This window comes from Pongo abelii, chromosome 1, assembly GCF_028885655.2.
Source record: "Pongo abelii isolate AG06213 chromosome 1, NHGRI_mPonAbe1-v2.0_pri, whole genome shotgun sequence".
Lineage (NCBI taxonomy): Eukaryota > Metazoa > Chordata > Mammalia > Primates > Hominidae > Pongo > Pongo abelii.
Window position 1 is genome coordinate 129,947,128 of NC_071985.2, and position 23,616 is coordinate 129,970,743.

Below are 23,616 nucleotides of genomic sequence, written 5' to 3' on the forward strand. Positions count from 1 at the left end.
ATTAAGGTAACGCTAAGAGGATATTAGTTTCTGAAACCATCTCTCTTGATGCTATTGAGTTTATTGATCAAGAATTCTATAATATGGTTTAATTATGATGTCTTGATACAGGGCCCTCGAGGCGTCCAGGGTCCTCCTGGTCCAACGGGAAAACCTGGAAAAAGGGTATGGCTTATTTTCATTGTGCATTTTGAAGGCATCTGCCATGATCATTAGTTTTATTTATTTATTTGTTTATTTATTTATTTATTTTACTTACTTGCTATTAATAAAAGTCACTTTGCTTAATCATGCTGTTGGCATTATTAGGGTCGTCCAGGTGCAGATGGAGGAAGAGGAATGCCAGGAGAACCTGGGGCAAAGGTCAGGAGCTCACATATTTTTATATTCACTTCCTGTGTGTCAGTTCACTCTGGAAAATTTTATATTTAAAAATCCATTTTCTGAATCTGAGAGAATATTTCACATTTAAATTACAGTACATATCTAGACTGGAATTGTGATGATGATGATGATGATGGTTTTACAGGGAGATCGAGGGTTTGATGGACTTCCGGGTCTGCCAGGTGACAAAGGTCACAGGGTAAGATACATCTATTCCTTTTTTTCCAGGGAATGTTATAAAATATTTTAGAATTGATAACAATTTGGGAAATCAGAAAAAGAAGAAAAATTAATTTTAACGTTTGTGAATCCACTTAATAATCTAATAGATACTAGGAGGAAAATAAGTAAAATTACACATGTGGTATCAGTGTAAGTTCTTTGAATATTTTTAGACATTATAATATTCCTTTTATGCAAACATAAATTGAATCAGAATCTTTATATACATGTACCTGGAAAATATCACATAAACAGAAGAGCAATGTGGACATTTAATTTTACCTCTAATTTTTTAATAATTGCTTCAACCTTTTCATTGCATTTTGCCTGTGGACATATACTCAAAAGAAGACATCTGTAGGTGGTTTGTCATTAATATAGTAATATACTAGGCACTATATTATTTTTTGGTGATGATAAAAACTTTCAGTACAAGGCAAGAACTTGTAATTTGTGAAGGCTAAAGAAACCATGATCCTGAACAGTATTCCAGTAGATAATTTTAGTAGGAAACTATGCAGACAATCTCTCAGAAAAAGATCAGCTTTAGATCTTCACATCTTTCTTTAACAGCATTAATAATGAGAATAAGATAAACTTTAAGTAAATTGGAGAAGAAAAAAATAGTAAAAGGAAAGAAAACCCTATGAATGTCTGACAGAACATATAGTATGTGTCTAACATTTTAAGATCAAGATATAATTGTATCCATTTAAAAAATACCAAATTTCTTTAGTCACCTGAGTTATGCTGATTTAATATAAATTACTTAGAAGTAGAAAATATTTAAGTCAAAATCACCAAAGTATATCCATATTTAATACAATCATCAGCAAAATAAATTTCTGAACAATTTAGCTTAAAATAATTAAATGTCTGAAAACTATTTAAGATACTTATTTTACATAAATCTTTTGTATTGAAAATTGAGAGAAAATATTATAATTATAAAATATTATTAGCATACTAACATGTAAAGCTAGTTAAATTTGTCAAATTATGATTTATCTGCAAAATTTTTTGAGGAGGGTAAATAAAGCATAATTTTCCCTGCCAGATGTCCTGTTTTATTTGGTTTGGATAGCTACCTGATAGACTTGTAAACATTCTACTTCTTTCCATATGCTAATCTTATTTGTATTGATTTATCAGGGTGAACGAGGTCCTCAAGGTCCTCCAGGTCCTCCTGGTGATGATGGAATGAGGGTATGTTAATACTTCTTTTCATTTCTTTAAGAAATATTTAAAATTAAAACATAATAAAACAAAATCATGTTGAAATGATACATTGTCTAAATGTTCTATACTCTCATTAATTTTGTCAATGACAGGGAGAAGATGGAGAAATTGGACCAAGAGGTCTTCCAGGTGAAGCTGTAAGCAACTTACTTTTTATTTTTAAGTAATATTTCTAGTTTTTAGGACTAGTGACTGGTGTTACACATAAAAACAATGATAAACCCAGGTAAACATTGCAGTCTTAGCTAAGCTAACCAGATAATTGCCATGTGAAAAAAATTAAAAAGGATATATAGAGCTCTTCTTTTGTTACAGAGAAAATCTTAGACAATTGAGGGAAAAATCTGTGGAATGTAACATTTCCAGCCAAAAAAGTTACCTTACATAGTTTTTGTTGCTGTTTCTTTGTTTTGTTTTTTGTTCTGTCATCAATAGCTCCGAAATTTATGTACTGAGAAGAAATGAATCCTATTACCAGAAGAAAAAAAATAATATGTCACTTGGAATATACCAGACATATGGATTATATCACTTTTCTCCACCAAATATTACAAATGAGGAAACTGATCTGGGAAGGTTTACTTGAAGCTAGCTAACTAAATAACTAAACTGGAAATAGGCCTCCTAATTTTGATTTTAAATTGCTGCATTCTACCTTGTGCCACATTTTAGATCCTTGTCAAGTAAGTTCAAGCAAATGGGAGAGAAATTAGATTATTTTATTTGCTTTTCTAAAGAAGGAAAAGAAGGTGAGCAGGTGCAGGAGGGGGAAAAAGAAGAGAAGGAGAAATCAAGTGTAAATAATAATAATTTAAGAAACCTCAAAAAATGGTTTCTGTAATCTGCATATATAGTTACACAGCTGATCGTTTTCTTTCCTCAGTGAATGCTATCTTAAGATGAAATTTACCTAAATGTACAATAAATGAGAATCAGGACTCTTCTATTTATATAGTATATCTGATTGAATAATAATGTTCAATGCTGTCATTGAAATCAAAAAATGACACAAAAGTGTCTTATTGAAAATATTAAACTGTTTCCTATTTTAAAAATTCCCCAAGTGATTCATATGTAATATTATAGAATCAAAGAAACACAGTTTCTGTACTAAAAACTGTTATTTATTCTGGCTTTTGGATCAGTATAAACATTAGATATTTATGTTATGGACATCACTTTCAATGTGTTAATAAAAGATGTCCAAATATTTTTATTCTAAAAATAACCTTAGGATTTCTTCATTGGAAGAGGCATGTTATTAGGGCATTTTTTTTTTTTTTTATAAAGGCGTGCTTTTTCTTTTTCTCCTAGGGCCCACGAGGTTTGCTGGGTCCAAGGGGAACTCCAGGAGCTCCAGGGCAGCCTGTATGTATTGCTGGAAACATTGAAGATTTTCTAGGGAAAGCTTGTTGCCATAAAAGCCCTCAGTAGAGAGCCAAGAGTTTATCGCCTTGATACATTTGAAGATCTATTGTTGCTGCCTTTCACTTTAATTCATCATTCCCTCCTTTCCTTCTATCTTCCTTTTGATTATCTATCTTACTGTTTTCATGATACATCCCCAGCATGCAGAGGAAAATGTTGCTAGATTGTCTCCAATGTGGACATGGAAAAGAAAGTATAGGTCTTGTCTCTTCCTCGTTTCCATTAAATCCTAAAATGATTTTTAGTTGTTTAGGGTAGTGAGTATCACGCTATTAGATTAGTCTTTTTGATTTTCTATTTTAGCATCAAAACATAAACGACCATACATACTTTTTCTTCATTGCAGGGTATGGCAGGTGTAGATGGCCCCCCAGGACCGAAAGGGAACATGGTATGTAGCAAATAGTGATAAAATAACTCATATTTGAATATAAGAACTAAGAAACCATTTTTTACTGTTAAATCTAAAATATAATGATTTATTACATTTTGCTAAGTATATTAGATACAGCTTGCATTAATATTTTGAAATATTTTCCAGAATCTCTTGAGGGAAAACTGTTTGGGGGTGGGTGGAGGTATTTTCCAATTGAGAAGAAAAAAAATCTATTGTGTAATATAGCCCATTAAAAACTTTTTATATTTTCCTCTGGCAGGGTCCCCAAGGGGAGCCTGGGCCTCCAGGTCAACAAGGGAATCCAGGACCTCAGGTAAGTCTAAGCCATTGCATCTCCTTTGAAATAATGGGGGGAAGATGCTATCTTTGTGTAAGAAAATCAACAGCCTCACAATTTTCTATGTAGGCCTAGCAATATTTAAAATGTGAATGTAGGAAAATACATACTTTTATTTTTTAAAAAAAATTTGAGCAAACTTGCAGAAGCCCCTCTCTTCCCAGAGAAAAATGAGTCATTCAATGTTTAGGGAATGCCAGGACTAATAGCCACCTGCAGGTGGGTTCTGAATAGGATCACATTATAGTCCCTTTGCAAAAAAGAGCAGCTTGTGTAAAACTCCTCATCGTGTTCTAAAATTCCTCGGGGTGTATGGGAATATATACAGATTCTTATAACTCACTATGTACTATAGTGAGCTAATAATTTGCTGTTTTAAAAGTGTATTACGGTGATTTGATATCTGATATATGAAATAAATTATTTTAAAATAGGGTCTTCCTGGTCCACAAGGTCCAATTGGTCCTCCTGGTGAAAAAGTAAGTTACTCTGTTGTTCTAGTAAAGCCTGGTGAACATGTTTGTTTTAGCAATCTTAGGCAGGTATAAGGTCTGCCTTCTGTTTTTGTTAAGATACCTAGATAGCTCAGCACATAAGGAAAATCTGGAGTTGACATGGAAATATAGTGTGAGGAGATTTCATTCATATGTTCTTAAACTGAGAATGATAAAACTTCAGTTACCATTTAAACAGCTTCCAAATGTGGCATTCTCAGCTATATTAATTTCAGGAACATACTGGTATGAGTGAATATTTTCTCTTTACTTTAGGTTTCCTTTTCTTTCTCATTATTTTACAAAAATGTAATTAAGTTTGCTTGTGACAAAAGATTTGTAGGAAGACATGATGAAGGGAAAGTTGTGAAGTTGTCATTGCCATCATATCTCATATATGAATGGAAAATGATGTTCTTGTTAGTAACTCAATGTCTGGATCAAAACAAGAATAAATCTATAATTAAACACATGTCTTTTTCCCTGATCTCCACTGTGAGATTCCTTGAGTAATGTTTTGTCCCCTGTAGTCATAGCACATTTCTAGCTGGCTCTTTCCAACACCTTTTTTCTTTCATTATTTTTGTTGATTTCTACAAACATATTAATTAAAAAAAACTAATAGCTTTATTGAAGTATAATTTAAATACTATATATATTCCCTTGTTTTAAGTGTACAAGTGAATTATTTTTACTAAATTTACAGTTGTGCTGCAGTCTAAGTTTCAGAATACTTATACCACTCCAGAAATAATCCTTGTGTTAATATTCAGTCCATGTTTCCACCCCCTCAGACCTAGCTAACAATTAATTTGCTTTCTGTCTCTGTAGATTTGAGTTTTCTGAATATTTCATATGAATGAAACTTATGAATAAATGTAATATATGATTTAATCATATGAATGTGTATGTGACCTTTATGTCTGACTTCTTTCATTTTAGGTTCATCCATGCTGTAGCATATATGTATTAGTACTTTGCTCCTTATTTTGTTCTCATAGTATTCCATTGATTGGATATACCAGGTTCTGTTTACTTTTATTTGGCAGTTGATAGAATAGTTGTAGTTTATACTTTTTTGCTATTCTCCATACCAGTGCTGTAGTGAATAATTGCATTCAAGTCTTTGTATAGATGTGTTTTCATTTCTTTTTGGTGTATACTTAGAAGCAGAATTCTTGTGTTATGTTAAACTTATATTTAATATTTTGTGAATTCCACTCTTTTCCATATCGATTGTACCATTTTTCCTTCCAAGTAACCATGTATGAAGATAGTAATTTCTCCACATTCTCACTAATGCTTGTTATTGTCTGTCTTCTTGATTACGATCATTCTTGTTGGTGTGAAATAGTATCTCATTGTGGTTGTAATTTGCATTTTCCTAATCACTACTTTTGTTGAACATCTTTTCATGTGCTTATTGGCCATTTCTATAACTTCTTTGATAAAATAGCTATTAAACTCTTTTGGTTAATATTCTAATTGGATTATTTATCTTAATATTGAGTTGTAAGAGCAGACATATCAGATTTAAATGGTTTTGAAAGTACTTTTTTCTGTGGATGTTTTAGACATAGCTGCACAGCACTATTGGAAAATGTCCTATTAGTTATGCTAGGTTCTAAAGGTTATTTTTAATATTTAGATCAGGGAGTTTAATCTGGGTCACTCATATTTTAGATTAGTGCATTAAAAATATACTATATTTATTTTATATTGCACTTGACACATGCACTTTTTAAATTTTCTACCATGATTTTATCATGTATGTACTAGATTATTAAGAGGAATTTGCTCTTAGGAAAAGTTGTTATATCTGAATTACCTGTGCCAAGCCAGATAAAATATATAATCTGGTTTACTGCATTTCTGGTGGTAAGAAGAGAGCTGTTTTATGTAATACTGCTTCTGCCTCTGATCTGAATATATCCAGCCTATAGCTTCAAAACCAATCTCTTATCATCAAAAGGAGAAAGGTACTCAAAAATATGAGGAAAACACTTTTTAATGATAATACATTTACAATATAAATGTTGTATTACATCTATATTAAAAAGTAGAAGCTATTACTTTTGTTTTTAATGATAACTATGATTTATTTATTCTGGCTCAAGAGCCTTCTCTTCAAAAATTTGGTAAATAGTAATGTTTAATTGTATCATGGTATAATTTAACATTTTAATACAATTTAACTAATGTCATATGTTTTTACTATCCAAGAACAATTTTTTGTACTAACTTATTATAGCCTGTGCTTTTATTTTTGGTAAAAATATTTCATAAAATATAAGTTAATTAACTAAAATAGTTAATATATTATATTTTTTCTGACATTTTTTATAAATATACCAAATACATCCTGTGATAAATTGTGATATCTCCTAAATGTTTCCTGTGATTTAATTTCTGAGTTCACTCATATATTTGCTTAGTAGCAATTGATGTTACATAACTCTCTGAGTCCAGTATAAAATAACAAGACACAAAATAAATATTAGTTAAAGGGAGGAACTTTGAAGACGTGGATAGGAACGTAAGTTCATCCAGATTGCAACACTGCCACATTTGGTTAAAAAATCTTAATTTTTCAATTTAAGGATTACTTTTAATTCATTTTTGTTCTATGCTGATTTGGTTGAAATTTTCTTGTAAAACTGCAGTGTCAGGCAATATGAATACAATGATTATACTTTACTCCCTGAGAATGGAAAAAGCCCAAAAATATGTCCAGCATTTAGGCTTGCTGATATGTCCTTGACCTTCTCATTGATTCTGAATCCTGGACAATAACTTGATGTGTCAATAACAATGACCTGGGCTCTGGGAACTTGAAAAATTTAATATTCCTAGAAGAATGTCTACTTTTCTCCCAAGAAAAGGTCTGATTCTTGTAGTAGTGATTCTTACCATGTTCCAAATTTAGAAATGGTCATGTTCAATGTGATTTGAAACTCTGTGTGGTTAAACAGGGATTAATCTGTTGAATTATTACTTTATTATTATCTTGTTGGTTACCTATTAGGATATGTTCTTTTTACATTAAAATCGATTTACTTTCCTTCATTTCCTATGAATAACTATCATACCATAACATTGCACAAAATATTTTAATAATTAATGGTGTTTCATCAGTGTTACTATGTAATTTTTTGAATTAGTACTTACTAATATTATTGAGGGAAATAATACAATCTTTACCTCTTTAATGATATGAATCAGTATATTTCTGACCTATATTTGCTTTCCTTTTTGTTCTTTAAGCTTCAGTTTATTGTGATATTCAAAAACTAATTTGCTAATTTAAAAAAAGACACATCTAAGATTACAAGCAGGCTAAAACCTAGCATAGCTTTGACATGTTAAATTTAGTTTTAATTTATCTTTACATGGCATTTCCTCCAAATAATATATTTAAAAGTTATTTAAATGGTTATTACTTATGAATTGAAGCCGGTGACTCAGGATAAGAATTTCATTCATAGTATATGTACAAGTTAAAGCTTTTTAAAATTATTTTTATTTTTTTAAATAATTTTTTTTCTCTATTTTGTAAGGGACCACAAGGAAAACCAGGACTTGCTGGACTTCCTGGTGCTGATGGGCCTCCTGTAAGTAACAGCTACCTGGTCATTAAAATTTCTTTACATTATCTTTAAAAATAGATTTTACATGTGTTTTAGAAATGATTATATGAGGTTAGTAATAAAAATAAATTGAGCCAGTAATTAAACATTGATCTCTCTAAAATACCTTTTATCATGTCACTTCCATATTGCAAAATCTTTAATGAGCTCACAGTGGCTTTTGTAGAAACCCGTTTGGCACTCTAAGCTAGAACCTCCCCAGAATCTCATATTTTTTTTCATTTCCCCCTTAACCCTTAGCTCCAGGTAAGCAGGTCCACTCACATTTTCTTAGCATGATCTAAATTTTCTATCACCTTACCTTTCCCAAGCTGTTTCCTCTCCTAGAAAGCCCTTCCATCTTCTCCTCCTTTTCAAAGTATCTGTTTCTATGAGTCCAGGTGAAGTTCCTCACCATTCATAAATTTTCTCAGACATCTTTCATGAAAATATCTCAGCCATCACAGATTTCTTTCTTTTCTAGAAATATACTAATGTTTATTATTTCCCTTTAAATAGTAATAAACAATGAAATTATGTAATCTCTACAGTTATTATATTAAAACATTTGTTATTTACAGATTTTTTTCCACTTTAAACTACATATTCAGATTTTGTAGTGCTAGGCTATAAGATTTCTTATCCTACATTTCCTTGTTATTGAGTATAATTGTGATGTTGCTATATGTTTTTATTTACTGAATCTCAATAAGTTGATTAACACTCTTGGTATTTATGATCTTGCTGTATTTTCAGATGTCTCATCCATATGTCTTAGTGCCCCTTTGAAGGTGCAAATATGATCATTTGATTAATTTGCTAAATATAAGGCAGATTTAAATACCTTTATGTAAGGCTCTAATTGAGGCTGGGGTTGAATTGTTAATGAATGATATGTATTATTTTATGTGCTATTTCTAAGCTCTCTCAAATGCATTATGTATTTGAAGAAACTTACATCCATCAAATAAAAGCTTATAATGTTTAATTCCAAATGCCATAGTTTCAAATTTATTTAAAGCCATACACACTGATGCAAAAGTGTTCAATGTTTTTGAAACATAAAGAGTAAGATCTTAGTAGATTTAATAACAAAAGAAATACTTCATAGTATTATCAACTATGTTTATATTACATCTTATCAGTGTATGTTTTTGCTAAATATAGGGTCATCCTGGGAAAGAAGGCCAGTCTGGAGAAAAGGGTGCTCTGGTAAGTTCCAAAGTATCCATTTAGATGTCCTATTAATAAATTTCCAAGACAAAATGCCTTAATTTGGTCATCTCATATATATAAATCATGTTCATATGGTTATTTTGGGTATAAAAAAGATATCTTAGACTACTTTTAATTTTATATCAGTAATTTTAGAAATTAGACTATGTTCTCTCTTTTTAAAAAATATTCCCATGCCTAGGAATACGTGCATATTTTTCATGTGTATTATATATGGAGTAAATGGTAATAATATAAACAATGAAATTGGACAAGAATTACTCAATATTACTGAACTGCTTATGTAACCCCAATTTTATTATTACTTATTACTTTCTGGTAACCATTATCTAATAAAATGTTAAATTAAGACTAATGGCTATTAAAATATCAAAGTGAAATGTAATATGTGCATATTCAATGTTAGTACTTTAGATTACAGTAGCAGGGGTAGGATCATTGTGTTTATAGTTGTTTTTAATTCTTTTAAAATAGCATTAAAATTTCAGCATTACTGAGGAAATTATAAATTATTATTGATAGAACGTTTTATCTAGGTAGACTAGAGAAAAAACCAGCTTTTGGAAGATATATAATTTTGATAGTATTCTTGATGAAGTGAATGCTACTAATTTATAATTTTCTATTTGAAATTATCAATCTTGTTAGTTTTTCAATAACTGTTATAGACATTAGTATAGCATATTTTAGGTTAAAAATCTAGTTATTAATTTTTGAATTGTTTACATTATTTTACATACTTGTAAGATTTGCCTTATTAGTCCATTTCAATATCGTATTTTTAGTATGAATATATGACATAATAAATTTGGAGTGAGTAGTGCTAGTTACATGTTTTTCTCATCATATCTGATTCTAGAAATAAAGAGTAAACTACCAAAAAGTCTTTATCAAATATTAGCAGTAGAAAAAAAACATATCCTTGTAGATTATTTGGTAAAATTATAGTATGTAAATGAGTAGCACTTTCAGTTTCTTACACGTATAAGTGGTGATTAATCTATTTCAGGGTCCTCCTGGTCCACAAGGCCCTATTGGCTACCCTGGCCCCCGGGGAGTAAAGGTAACGTTAAATTGTTTTTACATTATTTACTTTCAATGTGAAATGTTATATTCACTTAATACTTCTAATTTATTCCACAGGGAGCAGATGGTGTCAGAGGTCTCAAGGGATCTAAAGGTGAAAAGGTAAAATATAATTGTTTAGGTGGTATTAATTTCTGTGTATTATGTTAACATTTAAATTTATTCAACAGACATTTTATTTCTTGAATATATTGAGTGATTACTACATACTACACAATGCTAGTATAATTTTGTACCCTTTATCCTCACAACTTAAAAACAATGTCTTATATCTTGTGATGAGGGTTAAATACTAGAACGGAAACTAAATTATGTTACCTAAGAGAATTAATTCTGCATCCTTTTTTTCTTTTTTTTTTTTTTCACATGTGCTTAAGTTTTATAAATCATAGGGTTGGCCTTAGTAATTGATTTGCTACAGGATTTAGATGTTATCTAGTTAGATGGATAACATATGAATGTTTATTCCTTTTTTCCCTACTGAAATCCCCAAACTGTTTAAACAAATTCAGCACAAAACGGGAAAGTTAGAAGTACACTAAATCAATTGGGGAAAGGGGAAGTCTTTCTATATAGTATTACACACAAATCAATAGTGTTAATGCAAGAGATAAAAATTACAACCAGACAGAAGTGAATGAAATAATGTACCTAAAACTATGAATGAATATGGCATATTTTATAGGGCATTTATAGGTAATTGGCTTTTGCTGAAGAACATGACATTCAGATTTTTTTCAAGGATATGTTTAGTGGGAGTGCAGAGCCCCAAATCCTTCAAAGATTATGATGAAATGCAAAAGGAATGACATTACTCAATGATAGAGTTTAGCTGTATGCCCACCGAAGTCTCATCTTGAATTCTAATCCAAATTGAAATTCCTACCTGTCTAGGGAGGCACTTGGTAGGAGGTGATGAGATCATGGGGGCGGTTTCCCTCATGATGTTCTCCTGATAGTGAGTGTGTTCTTAACAAGATCTGTTTTTTTGATAAGTGCCTGGTACTTCCCCTTCCTCTCTTTTTCTCCTCCACCTTGTAAAGAAGGTACTTGTTTCTCCTTTGCCTTCTACCATGATTGTAAGTTTCCTGAGGATTCTCCAGCCATGCAGAACTGTGAGTCAATTAAACCTCTTTCCCTTATAAAGTACCCAGTCTCGGGTAGTATCTTTATAGCAGTGTAAAAGCGGACTAATATACTCAGAATCAGTATTGAATTAATTCTTACTACAAAATTTCATACAAAGTTAAAACAACACATAGTTGTATAGTATAAATATTGGTAGGTTTGGTGAGATATACATGGATATTAACTATTGTTAATATCATACTCATAAGACCATATTCTATTAGACTGTTCTTGCACTGCTATAAGAAATACCTGAGACTGGGTAATTTATAAAAAAGATGTTTAATTGGCTCATGGTTGTGCAGGCTGTACAGGAAGCATAGTGGCATCTGCTTCTTGGAAGGCCTCAGGAAACTTCCAGTGGAAGGCAAAGAGGGCACGGGCATCCTATGTGCTGGGAGCAGGAGCAGGAGGGGTGAAGAAGGTGCCACATGCTTTTAAACAATCACATCTCCTGAGAACGCACTCACTATCAGGAGGACAGCATCAAGGAGATGGTGCTAAATAAACCATTCATGAGAAATCCACCCCCATGATCACATCACCCCCGACCAGGTTCCATTTTCAACACTGGAGATTAAATTTCAACATGAGATTTGGGTGGGTAAATATCCAAATTATATCACATGCTAATATTTTTTCATGGACAGTCATTTATTTTCATAGTTACAATATTATCAAAAGGCTTATGTGTGGATTTGATACCAATAGGGAATGGATAACAAAAAGGGATGGATTTATTATATCCATTATACTTTATCTGAAAAAAGCTACTGTTACATACTAAAAGTAAACAACTATGTTGTCAGATTTATTGCATGAAAAAGGCCATGCATTTCTCATTAGCTCACCTACTTAACGGTAATCTCAGTTCATCCCGACCACCTAGATGAACTTCGGAGTACCAGTTAGCTCTCCCTATGGGTTCTGCATCCATGGATTCAATAAACCATAGATCAAAGATACTAGAAAAACAAAAAATTAAATTAAAAATTATAATATGACTGGGCACAGTGGCACATGCCTATAATCCCAACACTTTGGGTGGCTAAGGCAGTAGAATTGTTTGAGCCCAGTAGTTCAAGACTAGCCTGGACAAAGTAGTGAGACCTCATCTCTACAAAATATTTTTAAAATTGGCCAGGTACTGTGATGCGCACCTGTAGTCCCAGCGACTTGGGAGGCTAAGGAGGGAGAGTTGCTTGAGCTCAGGAGGTCAAGGCTGCAATAAGCCATGATTAAGCTACTGTACTCCAGCCAGGGTGACAGACTGAGACCCTGTCAGTCAAAAAAAATTATAGTACAACAATATACAATAATACAAATAAAAAAATCTATTTATATAGCATTTAGATTTTGTTAGGTATTATAAGTATTCTAGAGGTGATTTAAAGTATAAAGGAGGAGGATGTGGGTAGGCTATAAATAAATACTATAGCTTTTTATATCAAGAACTGGAGCATCCACAGATTTCGATACAGGAAGTTGGGTTAGGGTCCTGGAACCAATCACCCCTAGATACCAAGAGAAGACTGTATAGTGTCTCACTGAATTGAAAAATGAGCACAGTGGTGAGTCAGGTAGGGTTTAACATGTAATTTGTAGGTTGCCTATACTAAAAATAATGTCTCTGTTTAGAATTTTTCTTGTTAAGAAATGTAAGTAACAATGAAAATGTTTTTCTCTGGAATTAGTACCCATCAAGGATTTTTAGAGGGGCTAGGCAGTGTTTAAAAGAAAATTGCCTGACTGGGGTGGGGTTGTTGTTAACTGCTGAAACTTGTTAGGAGAGTTGCAAAGTGACAGAGGCAAATAAAATTATAAATGACTAGATATATATGAGGACAAAGCCATACAGGAAAAAAAAATAAGATACATTGTTTTGTATATAGGAAAGCTTATTAACAATTGCTCATTGTTTTTAGGGTGTATGGTCTCAGAAGATGCAAGTATATATAGAGGAAAATAACTAAAATTTTAAATTGGGAACCAAAAATTCTGGGTTCTTATTCTAGTTTTTCTAGTTACTTTCTCTGAGCTTCATCTGAAGTCTGTAAAATAAAGAAAATTTCCTAAAAAAAAATTAAAGATATTTTTCAGCTATACCTTTTATTCTATCTAATATACCAATCAAGTAGTAAATTATGTTTTATTATAGATTACAATTTAGTTTTCTAAGTTATAGATTTAGAGAAACTTTATATAAATGTTCTTAGAATTTTTAATGATAAGAATCCTCCATATTTTCAAACTCTGTGAAGGATTAAGTCCTGATGAGTTTTTAGTATGCCTTATTTATTCATTTCTCTGAGTATGCAAGATAATTGATCATTTATCTCATAAGAGATAGAATAAAATGGAAAATATTTTATATATAATGATGTTAATTGTTAACCAAAGGTGATATAGCAAGTTAATACTCCAATTATGGCTAAAATTCTCTCTTTTTTAGCCTCAAATTTGTCTCTTAAGTCTGGAACGACACAGCTGAATAAATTAGGTGGCATAGATGAATTCCACTTGTATACATCTTCTAAAACTATGTTTTCTTCTTTTTTTCTTTATCTGATCATTTTAATGGTAGAAATCTTAATAACTTGATATGTCACTTGCTAAAAAATGACATTTGTTATAAGGAAATACCTAATTAAATCATCTAATTGCTTTTTAAACGTGAATATGCTGAAAACTAAAACATGAGAAAAATAGCCTCCCTGTAGACTGAATTCTCACTTTAAAAATAATTTTAAAATAAAACTCTGTCTATAGTCAGAGTCTATAAGTGATTTTTAGACATAGAGTGCAGTGTTCTTTAAACTAAGCGTGGCAACTGTGTAATTATGTTTTTCTCTAGGGAGGAGGTAATGAAGACAGTTGTCAATAGCAAGTTCAGTGGTCATTTTCAGCTCTTAAGCCTCTGCCATTGCCCAATCACATTCAGTACAGAGAGCATCCTGGGCAGGGTGGTGAAAATGGCATGATTTTCTCTTGAAAAAAAAAAAATCTCTGGCATGCTAGAGTTCTTTGAGTATGCAAGATGACAGTTTGAATCTCTTTCCAGGGTTAGCTCTCATATTCACAAGTACCCAGTATTTGGTATTTTCTGGACTTTAATATACCTTGCTAAACTCACACTGAGGCATTTACTAAATGTTTATTGAACATTGTGGTTACTGAAGGTCCAAAATATGTTTGACACTGGAGACTCACGGGTTAATTAAGTAGAATTCTTGTGTTCGGCCATTTAGTAGAAGGAAAACAACCTATGATGTAGAAAATGCAGGATGGCATATTGTTGCAATAATAATTATTCAGTGAAGGCCGCAAGATGGAGAGGTTAATTTTAGGAGGAGTTCAAGACAAAAGACTGAAGAAGTGAAGAAGGGCTAGATCATGTAGTGAAGAGAGGTGCCTTATAGTGATTATTAGCAATTTGATACCATTAGGATATTTTAAAGTAAAAATTGATGTGACCAGTTTTGTATTTTAAAGAGGTCATTTTGGCAGCTAGATGTGGAGGTATTTGTGCCTATCCTTCCTAGCTTTGTTTTCATACACAGCCCAAAATGTTTTTTTCTGAAATTCTCAAATCAAATCCATTTCTACCGACTGAAATAAAAACCCCTCCATCAAACCCTCCCTGTTAACCTCCTGCCTCACCACCCCCTCCACCAGCGCCATACATTATCATCATTATCATCATTATTTTGGCATTCTTCTCCAGACACCCTTTCTACTTCATCTGTACCAAAATAACTGCAAATGTCCCACTTTCAGTTTTGTTTGTTTGTTTTTGTTTTGTTTTGTTTTGTTTTTGAGATGGAGTCTCCCTCTGTTGCCAAGCCTGGAGTGCAGTGGAGTGATCTTGGTTCACTGCAACCTCTACCTTCTAGGTTCAAGCAATTCTCCTGCCTCAGCCTCCCGAGTGGCTGGGATAACAGGCACCCACAACCATGCCTGGCTAATTTTTCTATTTTTAGTAGAGACAGGGTTTCACCATGTTGGCCAGGCTGGTCTCGAACTCCTTACCTCAGGTGATCCACCTGCCTCAGCCTCCCAAACTGCTGAGATTACAGGCATGAGCCACTGTGCTTGGCCCACTTTTAGATTTTACTGATAAAACAAAAACCTCAAAATACTCCACAGCACTTTGGATGAGTAATTGCTCAATTAATTTTATTGAATACATGAATGACTATTTCTTAGTAATTTAATTTTTTTTCTTGAACTTAAGAGATAGTAAGGTTGTTTATGCAACTTACTGAAAAATCTAGGTTTCCATAAGAATGATACAAAATATTTCCATAGCCCAAATTGTTCCTCTCTTCATTAAATGACTCCGTTTTCAGCATTGTTGCTCCGTGTGTATAGTGCTACAATTAGCAATTCTACCTGCAAAGGATATTATTAATTTTTATTTTATATAATTAATTTTACCTGAAAGAAGATTGTAAGATACAGAACACATTGAGCTAGAAGGCATTTATCTAATGGACATGATAAAAAATATATACAATATAAAATTTATAGGCATAAATTAGTAAATTAAAGGGAAATCATTTTATTCATTCTGTTTGTTACTCCAGAGCTCTTGTAATACAAAGTTAAAATGATAATTAAGTGTTTCCTTTTGTTGTTGTTGTTCTTGCTGTTGTTGTTGCGGGGAGAAGTTCTTGCTCTGTCACCAGGCTTGAGTACAGTAGCACGATCATGGCTCACTTCAGCCTTGATCTCCTGGGCTCAAGCGATCCTCCCACCTCAGCTTTTTTAGTGGCTGAGATTACAGTCATGCACCCACACACCTGGTTAATTTTTGTACTTTTTGTAGAGATGGGTTTTGCCATGTGGCCCAGGCTGGCCTCAAACTCCTGGGCTCGAATAATCTTCCCGCCTTGGCCTACCAAAGTGTGGGGATTACAGGTGTGAACCACCACACCTGGCTAAATATTTACTTTTTGTTTAACTAGTATAGAATACATATTGTTATGGGAGAATGGTTATTTCCCTCATAAAATAAGATTTAATGAACATATTTGTGAAAAATGTTCTAGGGTAATTTATAGCCGATAATTGTGAAAATATGAGATGATATTGGGGATCAGGATCTGTGGCTAGAGTTGGAAAAGGGAGGAGGAAGTTTCACAACTAGCATTCACATTTCTCAAAAATAATTTTCCCTCGTTATCAGCACATAAATTTGTATAGCAATATTTTAGGTTACTCCAAAGGACTGATTAAACTCCTATTTAATTCCTTTTGTAATGTTTTAGGGTGAAGATGGTTTTCCAGGATTCAAAGGTGACATGGGTCTAAAAGGTGACAGAGTAAGTATAAAGAAAATGTGCACTAGTACATAAAATTTAATATATATATATTTTTTTTTCTTTGCTTATCTTTAAATATAGTAAGCATATGATGAATAAAATGTTTGTGCTACCTAAGTCTTTACCCATTTAAGTTTTTATACAAAGATTCAGGGATTTTAGTTTTTGTGGAGATAGTGTAGTATCAATTGTCTTTAAATGTTATATTTCCATAGGTCCCATAATAAACATGCATATGCATGTGCACACACACACACACATGCACACACACACGTGTTAGTATTGTTTATACACAGGACATTAGAAAGTTATGATCAAATTACTAGAAGTAATTTGAAAAGCTTGCTCTAAATTTTGTTCATATATAATGAGCTATGCTGCCTGGAAAGTATATGTCTGTAACTTTCATGAATTTTCATTATATGGTGGTGTTCAATTTTTGAATGTAAAAATAGTAGTTTTTTCTAGTAATACATTATAGAAAATAAACAGAATTATTAGTTATCTAAAGCAAATTAAATGCCTTATTGGGAAGATTTATTTTTAAGTAATATACTAGTACCTAATACATCTGAATAAAGAAGCATTGTATAGAAAATATTTGTTTTCCTAAAATTCAAATGAAGTCTGCATGCAGGATTGGGGGCAATAACATCCATATACAAGTTCTTAAACGTTAAAGATAAAAGCCAAGTACAAAATAGAGATATTTTTCTTGTGTTCCAAACAGCAATTTCCAAAGCTGCTGACCAATCTTTATAATTATTTTTTCCCTCTCTCTGCAACACAGATGCATTAAAAGCAATTTAATGTCATATATGATAGGATTCGGCTTTTGTAGATTTTCAAATATCAGACTATAGTCAGTTGTTTATTAAATATGAAAAGATTGATGAAGTCAAACACTTTCAAGCCTCTTTGTCATGAACAAAAACATGAGTAAACACACCAAAATTGAAAACTCTGACTTTCAATAGACTGTAATTTATGCCTTTCAATTTCCAAATATATTTTTGTAACTGCCTGATGGGTTTATCTTGCCTGCTGCCCAGACAGAGCCTATTTATCAAGACAGGGGAACTGCAAACTCTTTCTCTACGTATAGAGTTAGCTGAATAGGAGACTAGAGTTTTATTATTACTCAAATTAGCCTCCACAAAAATTTGGAGGATAAGGTTTTTTAAAGATGGTTTGGTGAGCAGGAGGCTAGGAAATGAGAACTGCTGCTTGGTTGAGGATGCAATCATAGGGGTATGGAAAATGGTCCTTGTGTGCTGATTCAGCTTCTGGCTGGGGACCACCGGGCCAGTTAAATCACTAGTCATGGGTCTGGGTGGAGTCAGCTGGTTGTCAGAAATGCAAAAGTCTAAAAAGACATCTCAAAAGGCCAATCTTATGTTATACATAGTGATGTTATTTACAGAAGTAATTGGGGAAGTTATAAACATTATAACTTCCGGAACAATGGCTGGTAATTTTTTACTATGCCTACATTTTAGTGGAATTCACACCCCTCTCATAATTCTAACCTTGTGGCTTTGTATTAGTTTTTATAAAGGCAGATTTGTTTGGGGAAGGACTATCATCATTTAAACTATAAAGTACATTTCTCCCAATGTTAGCTTGCTGCATGACCAGGAACGATCAAGGGCAGTTTGAAGGTAAAAGGCAAGATGGAGTTTGTTATATCAGATCTCTTTCACTGTCATAATTTTTTCACTGTTAACAATTTTTGTAAAGGAAGTTTCACTCATAAGAATGTTGTCATTCTGTGCCTCAGGGAGAAGTTGGTCAAATTGGCCCAAGAGGAGAAGATGGCCCTGAAGGACCCAAAGGTCGAGCAGGCCCAACTGGAGACCCAGGTCCTTCAGGTCAAGCAGGAGAAAAGGTTGGTAAATGACTTTAAATTCACTGGTACTCTTGCAGGTGATGTTTCATTATCATTTAAATTTCTTTCAATAACTGGTGTCAGAAATTGAGTTCTTACCACATTAAAGATAAAATGTTTCATTATCATTTTAAATTTGCAACCATTACATTTACATTTCAGTGTAATATTAGGCAACATTAAAATTTGCCTCCGGAAAGTATTTAGTGATATCTTAAATTTTCTATAATGTACTGTGAAGTTAAATTAAAAAAAAAAAGCAAGAAATGTCTGTGACAAGTGTTATCGCATTATATACACTAAAGCAAAATATAAATAATAATCTCTTGTGGACAGAATTAAAAAGATTCCTTTTCTTTCATATATATATATAACCTACATATATATGTCTATATTAAATAGGGAATTCTGTTAACTTCCTATTAAATACTCCTAAGAGGTATAATCATGAGATGAACACTTCTTTTGTTCTAGAACCTTATTTTCTAGTCTTCTATGAGACTAGAACCTTATTTTCTAGTCTTCTATGCCCTCCTCGGCCATGTAGAATCAGCTACTCTTAGAGTTCTTCCACATTAGATGTTGAGAATTAAAGGATGTGTGATTAAAGGATGAAAGAATCAATGAAAGAGTGTCTACTTAAGGTTTTAGACCAAGTAGAATCATCTTTTATTTTTTCCACTTAAACATGCATTTCACATAAGTCTATTAAAAAATGTTGGTATTAAGGCCTAACTTCAAGAGATTTTAATTTTAATCTGGGCTTGACACAAGTATCAATATGTTTTAAAACATCCCCAGATAATTATAATACTCATTGTTTGAGAGACACGGGGCATTATGTGTTGCATCAAAAAGATTTGCAACCATTACATTTATATTTCAATATAATATTAGGCAACATTGAAATTTGACTTCATGTTATAATGTAATAACATTTGTCTATGACGACAAGCAAGAGATGTCTATGACAAGTGTTGTTACATTATATACACTAAAGCAAAATATCAGTAATCTCTTGTTGGTATAATTCAAATGTTTCCTTTTCTGTATGTGTATGTCCATATTTTCTACAACAAACATACCATAATTTCTTTTTTTATTTTATTTTTTACTGTACTTTAATGCACAACGTGCAGGTTTGTTACATATGTATACATGTGCCATTTTGGTGTGCTGCACCCATTAACTCCTCATTTAGCATTAGGTATATCTCCTAATGCTATCCCTCCCCACTCCCCCCACCCCACAACAGGCCCTCGGTGTGTGATATTCCCCTTCCTGTGTCCATGTGTTCTCATTGTTCAATTCCCACTTATGAGTGAGAACATGCGGTGTTTGGTTTTTTGTCCTCGCGATAGTTTGCTGTGAATGATGGTTTCCAGCTTCATCCATGTGCCTACAAAGGACATGAACTCATCATTTTTTATGGCTGCATAGTATTCCATGGCATATATGTGCCACATTTTCTTAATCCAGTCTATCATTGTTGGACATTTGGGTTGGTTCCAAGTCTTTGCTATTGTGAATAGTGCCGCAATAATGCTATTTAAGAAAATTACAAATAGGAGCCCCCACCATTCTATCTCAGAAAGAAAATATATGATATAGGTATTAGATAGAGAGTGTGAATAGACAAAAAGAAAATTCCTCATGTCCTTATGAATCATCTAATGTGACAGTTCTTATCGGGTTTCATACTTTGAAACTTCTAGAGTTTCACACTTTGAAAACACATTGCTAATTGTAAATTAATGAACAATGTTATAGTGATTTGGCAGCAAAAGGAAAAGATCAGGGGAAAACAAGGCCTTACGGGGCATTTAAACCCTTTCATTTAAAATGCTCAATGCCAGTGGTTAAAAGGGTATCTTGGGACCTTCCTGTCTTCTTAGGCTGTATCATGTGTAAACAGTCACACAAGCTATTGTGATAAGTCAGGAGCTTAAACTACCCCACAGTTCTTTTCTTCTTTAACATTTCATTAGTATATGCTAGTTTATTGAAGTTGCCTATCATCCTATTGAAAATACAAACTTTCTGCCAGAATTTACTTTAAAATGACCCTAAAATGAATTAGAGTATATACATACATTCTAATGTGGTAGTTACCAAAGAAAACAAATAGCTTGTGATCAGAATTAGATAATTTTACTTATCTTGAAATTGATGGTATAAAACAAGCTGTGATAATGTATCCAAGGGGACATCATTATAAGTATGCTTCTTAGGGTTTGTTTGATATTTTCCATCTGAAGACTACTTATCTATGCAATGCTGATCATGACTTGGACAACTCTTTAGTTCAATCTGTAATAACAAGGTCATAAAACATGTTCTTAATTTTTTTGCCTTGCTTCATCCAGTAAAATACTTATTTTTATTTATAAGCTTCTGTTCATCTTTTATCAATGCACATACAAATTTGAACTTGTGTTTATTTTCCATTTTTAGTTGTTCAATGTACATTGAAAATAATGATACATTATGCTTTCTAATGTTTAAGACATTAGTAAATAATATTTTATAAATGAAGTGTGCTTTTGTAAGTATCTTATTAGGGAAATGGATGCAGAGTAAAATTCCACACACATATCTTATTCAATTCTTTTTTTTAATCTTTCTACCTGTGTTTTTTTAATTAATGTTTTGTTCAGATAGAAATCTTAGGGAGGTAAATTGTTTAGGATAATATTTGAAACCATCTGGTATTTGTTACACATTGTTGGACTTCATTATAACTTAAATTTTGTTTTAGCACTTTCAGATTGAAAGGTAACCTTATTGCACTGGAACAAAATAGTGTATTCAGTTACCTGCTTGGTGGAATAAACACTCCACAAAAACCACCATTATTAGCTAAAGCTCTCAACACATATTATATTTATTAGTCCAGATATTTCAACATATTAGAGTGAAAGAAGAAATTTGTCTTAAAATTTAATTCTGAATTTCTTTGCATATCTAGGTTTACTTACTTATTGAGAAAAGTTAAGTAACTCATGATGCCTTGTTTTATATTTAGACTGGGGTAAATGAAATAACTTTATCAAAAAGATTTACTCTAGCTGGAGTGATAAAATCTAAATATTGTGCCAGTTACATCAACTAATTTAAAATAGTATTTAATGTTGAAAAAGCTTAGGAGTATTTTTAACCATGCTTTAGAATTCACAAAGAAGTGTAGAGTTCTCTTTAAAACCTCAGGGTTCATGTACCTAAAGAAGGCACTATCATTTATATAATAAATGTTAAGTTAGGCAACATTATAACATTAGAAATATGTTCAAAGCAACAATTTTCTTATTCACATGAAGAAACATAATGAAGGTAAATAATGACAAAAATCTGCAAATCTTCCTTTTGAGTGTACAATATGTGATTCTAGTATTTAGAAAAAATATTGAAATCATTATGTAAACTTAATTCAACTTAAAATATTACTTTGATTATTATATATTTTAACTGTAGGGAAAACTTGGAGTTCCAGGATTACCAGGATATCCAGGAAGACAAGGTCCAAAGGTAAAACAGCTTGATATTTATAGTTTATTAACATTTCGTGAAGATAATATTAATCACATATGATTACCTTACAGTTTGTAACATCTCTATATTATGATGAGTACCTAAAAATAATTTCACAAGGAAAATCATAGAGTGTGTGGACACCTGGAGTGCAGGGAGCTCAAAGAGCTTAGGTGATTATGGATTGCAGTATTTTAGGAGAAGGAGTCATGAAATGAAGGCATAATCGGTAATTCTTTATAATTGGAACAAGAACTATCCTAGTAGATCTGGAAGTTTTAACATGGAAGACATTTGATGGATAATGGCTTTTGATTTCCTTTCTATTATCCTAAGGGTTTAAATTACCACTTGATTTTTTTTTTAATTAATGCACCTTTCACACTATTACCCTTATTTCCATGAGTATTTTTTTTCCAGGGTTGCTATGACAAATCTCCACAAACTTACTAACTTAAAACAACAGAAATTCACTGCCTCACAGTTCTGGAGGCCAGAAGTATGAAATCATGGTGTCATAGGGCCATGCTCCCTCCAGAGTTTCTAGTAAAGAATCTGTCCTTGCCTCTCCCAGCTTCTGGTGGCCCCAGGCATTCCTTGGCTTGTGACTTCATGACTCCAATCTCTGTTCCCTTCTTAACTGGCCTTTTTTCTGTGTGTCTTATTCTCTTCTGTCTCTTGTAAGAACACTTGCCGTTGGATTTAGGGACCACCTAGGCAATCCAGGAGGATCCCATTTCCTTAATTTGATAGCATTTGGCAAGACTTTTTTTTTTTTTTTTTTCCAAGTAAGGTAACATTCACAGGTTCCATAGATCTGTATATGGATATGAATTTTGAGGAGCCACCATTCGATTCACTGTATCACTCAAATCTCATTTTTGGCTATTTGAAATATATATATTTTAAGCATAAAAATATGGTTTTCAAAATGCATATTTACCTCGGTGTACTAATTTTTCTCAAACCTATCCTAAAACTTTGTTAAGGATGCACTTGATGCATTCAGTAGTTAAATTAAGCTTGTTAAGTGAATTAATATATAAATGTTGATTGTTAATAACAGAATGGTTATGATACAGGAGGGAGACAGAGAAGTGCTGGGTAGTTTCAGTTATATCATTCTTTTAGTTATATGTACATGAGTTTATATCAATCTATCAGTTTATTGAGTTTGACCCATTCAGGCATAACAGAAACAATAGGTATGGCAAATCCTGTTTTTGTAACATTCTTAAACGTGTATCTATTCATAAGTTTCACATGTAATTATGGGAGACAAAAATATTCTTCTCCCTG

The 23,616-nt window shown here is 32.3% G+C and overlaps 1 protein-coding gene across 2 annotated transcripts in view; it reads left to right on the forward strand.

Moving 5' to 3' along the window:
• Positions 1 to 23,616, forward strand: part of COL11A1 (collagen type XI alpha 1 chain) — a 243,381-nt gene that overhangs the window by 116,099 nt on the left and 103,666 nt on the right. For both annotated transcript variants that reach the window (XM_024230767.3, XM_054530629.2), the window contains exons 16-31: positions 112 to 165; positions 310 to 363; positions 530 to 583; positions 1,759 to 1,812; positions 1,938 to 1,982; positions 3,160 to 3,213; positions 3,620 to 3,664; positions 3,930 to 3,983; positions 4,442 to 4,486; positions 8,059 to 8,112; positions 9,295 to 9,339; positions 10,373 to 10,426; positions 10,507 to 10,551; positions 16,848 to 16,901; positions 18,682 to 18,789; positions 22,261 to 22,314. In XM_024230767.3, the coding sequence (XP_024086535.2) occupies positions 112 to 165; positions 310 to 363; positions 530 to 583; positions 1,759 to 1,812; positions 1,938 to 1,982; positions 3,160 to 3,213; positions 3,620 to 3,664; positions 3,930 to 3,983; positions 4,442 to 4,486; positions 8,059 to 8,112; positions 9,295 to 9,339; positions 10,373 to 10,426; positions 10,507 to 10,551; positions 16,848 to 16,901; positions 18,682 to 18,789; positions 22,261 to 22,314 (873 nt within the window). The remainder of the gene's footprint in view (positions 1 to 111; positions 166 to 309; positions 364 to 529; positions 584 to 1,758; positions 1,813 to 1,937; positions 1,983 to 3,159; positions 3,214 to 3,619; positions 3,665 to 3,929; positions 3,984 to 4,441; positions 4,487 to 8,058; positions 8,113 to 9,294; positions 9,340 to 10,372; positions 10,427 to 10,506; positions 10,552 to 16,847; positions 16,902 to 18,681; positions 18,790 to 22,260; positions 22,315 to 23,616) is intronic.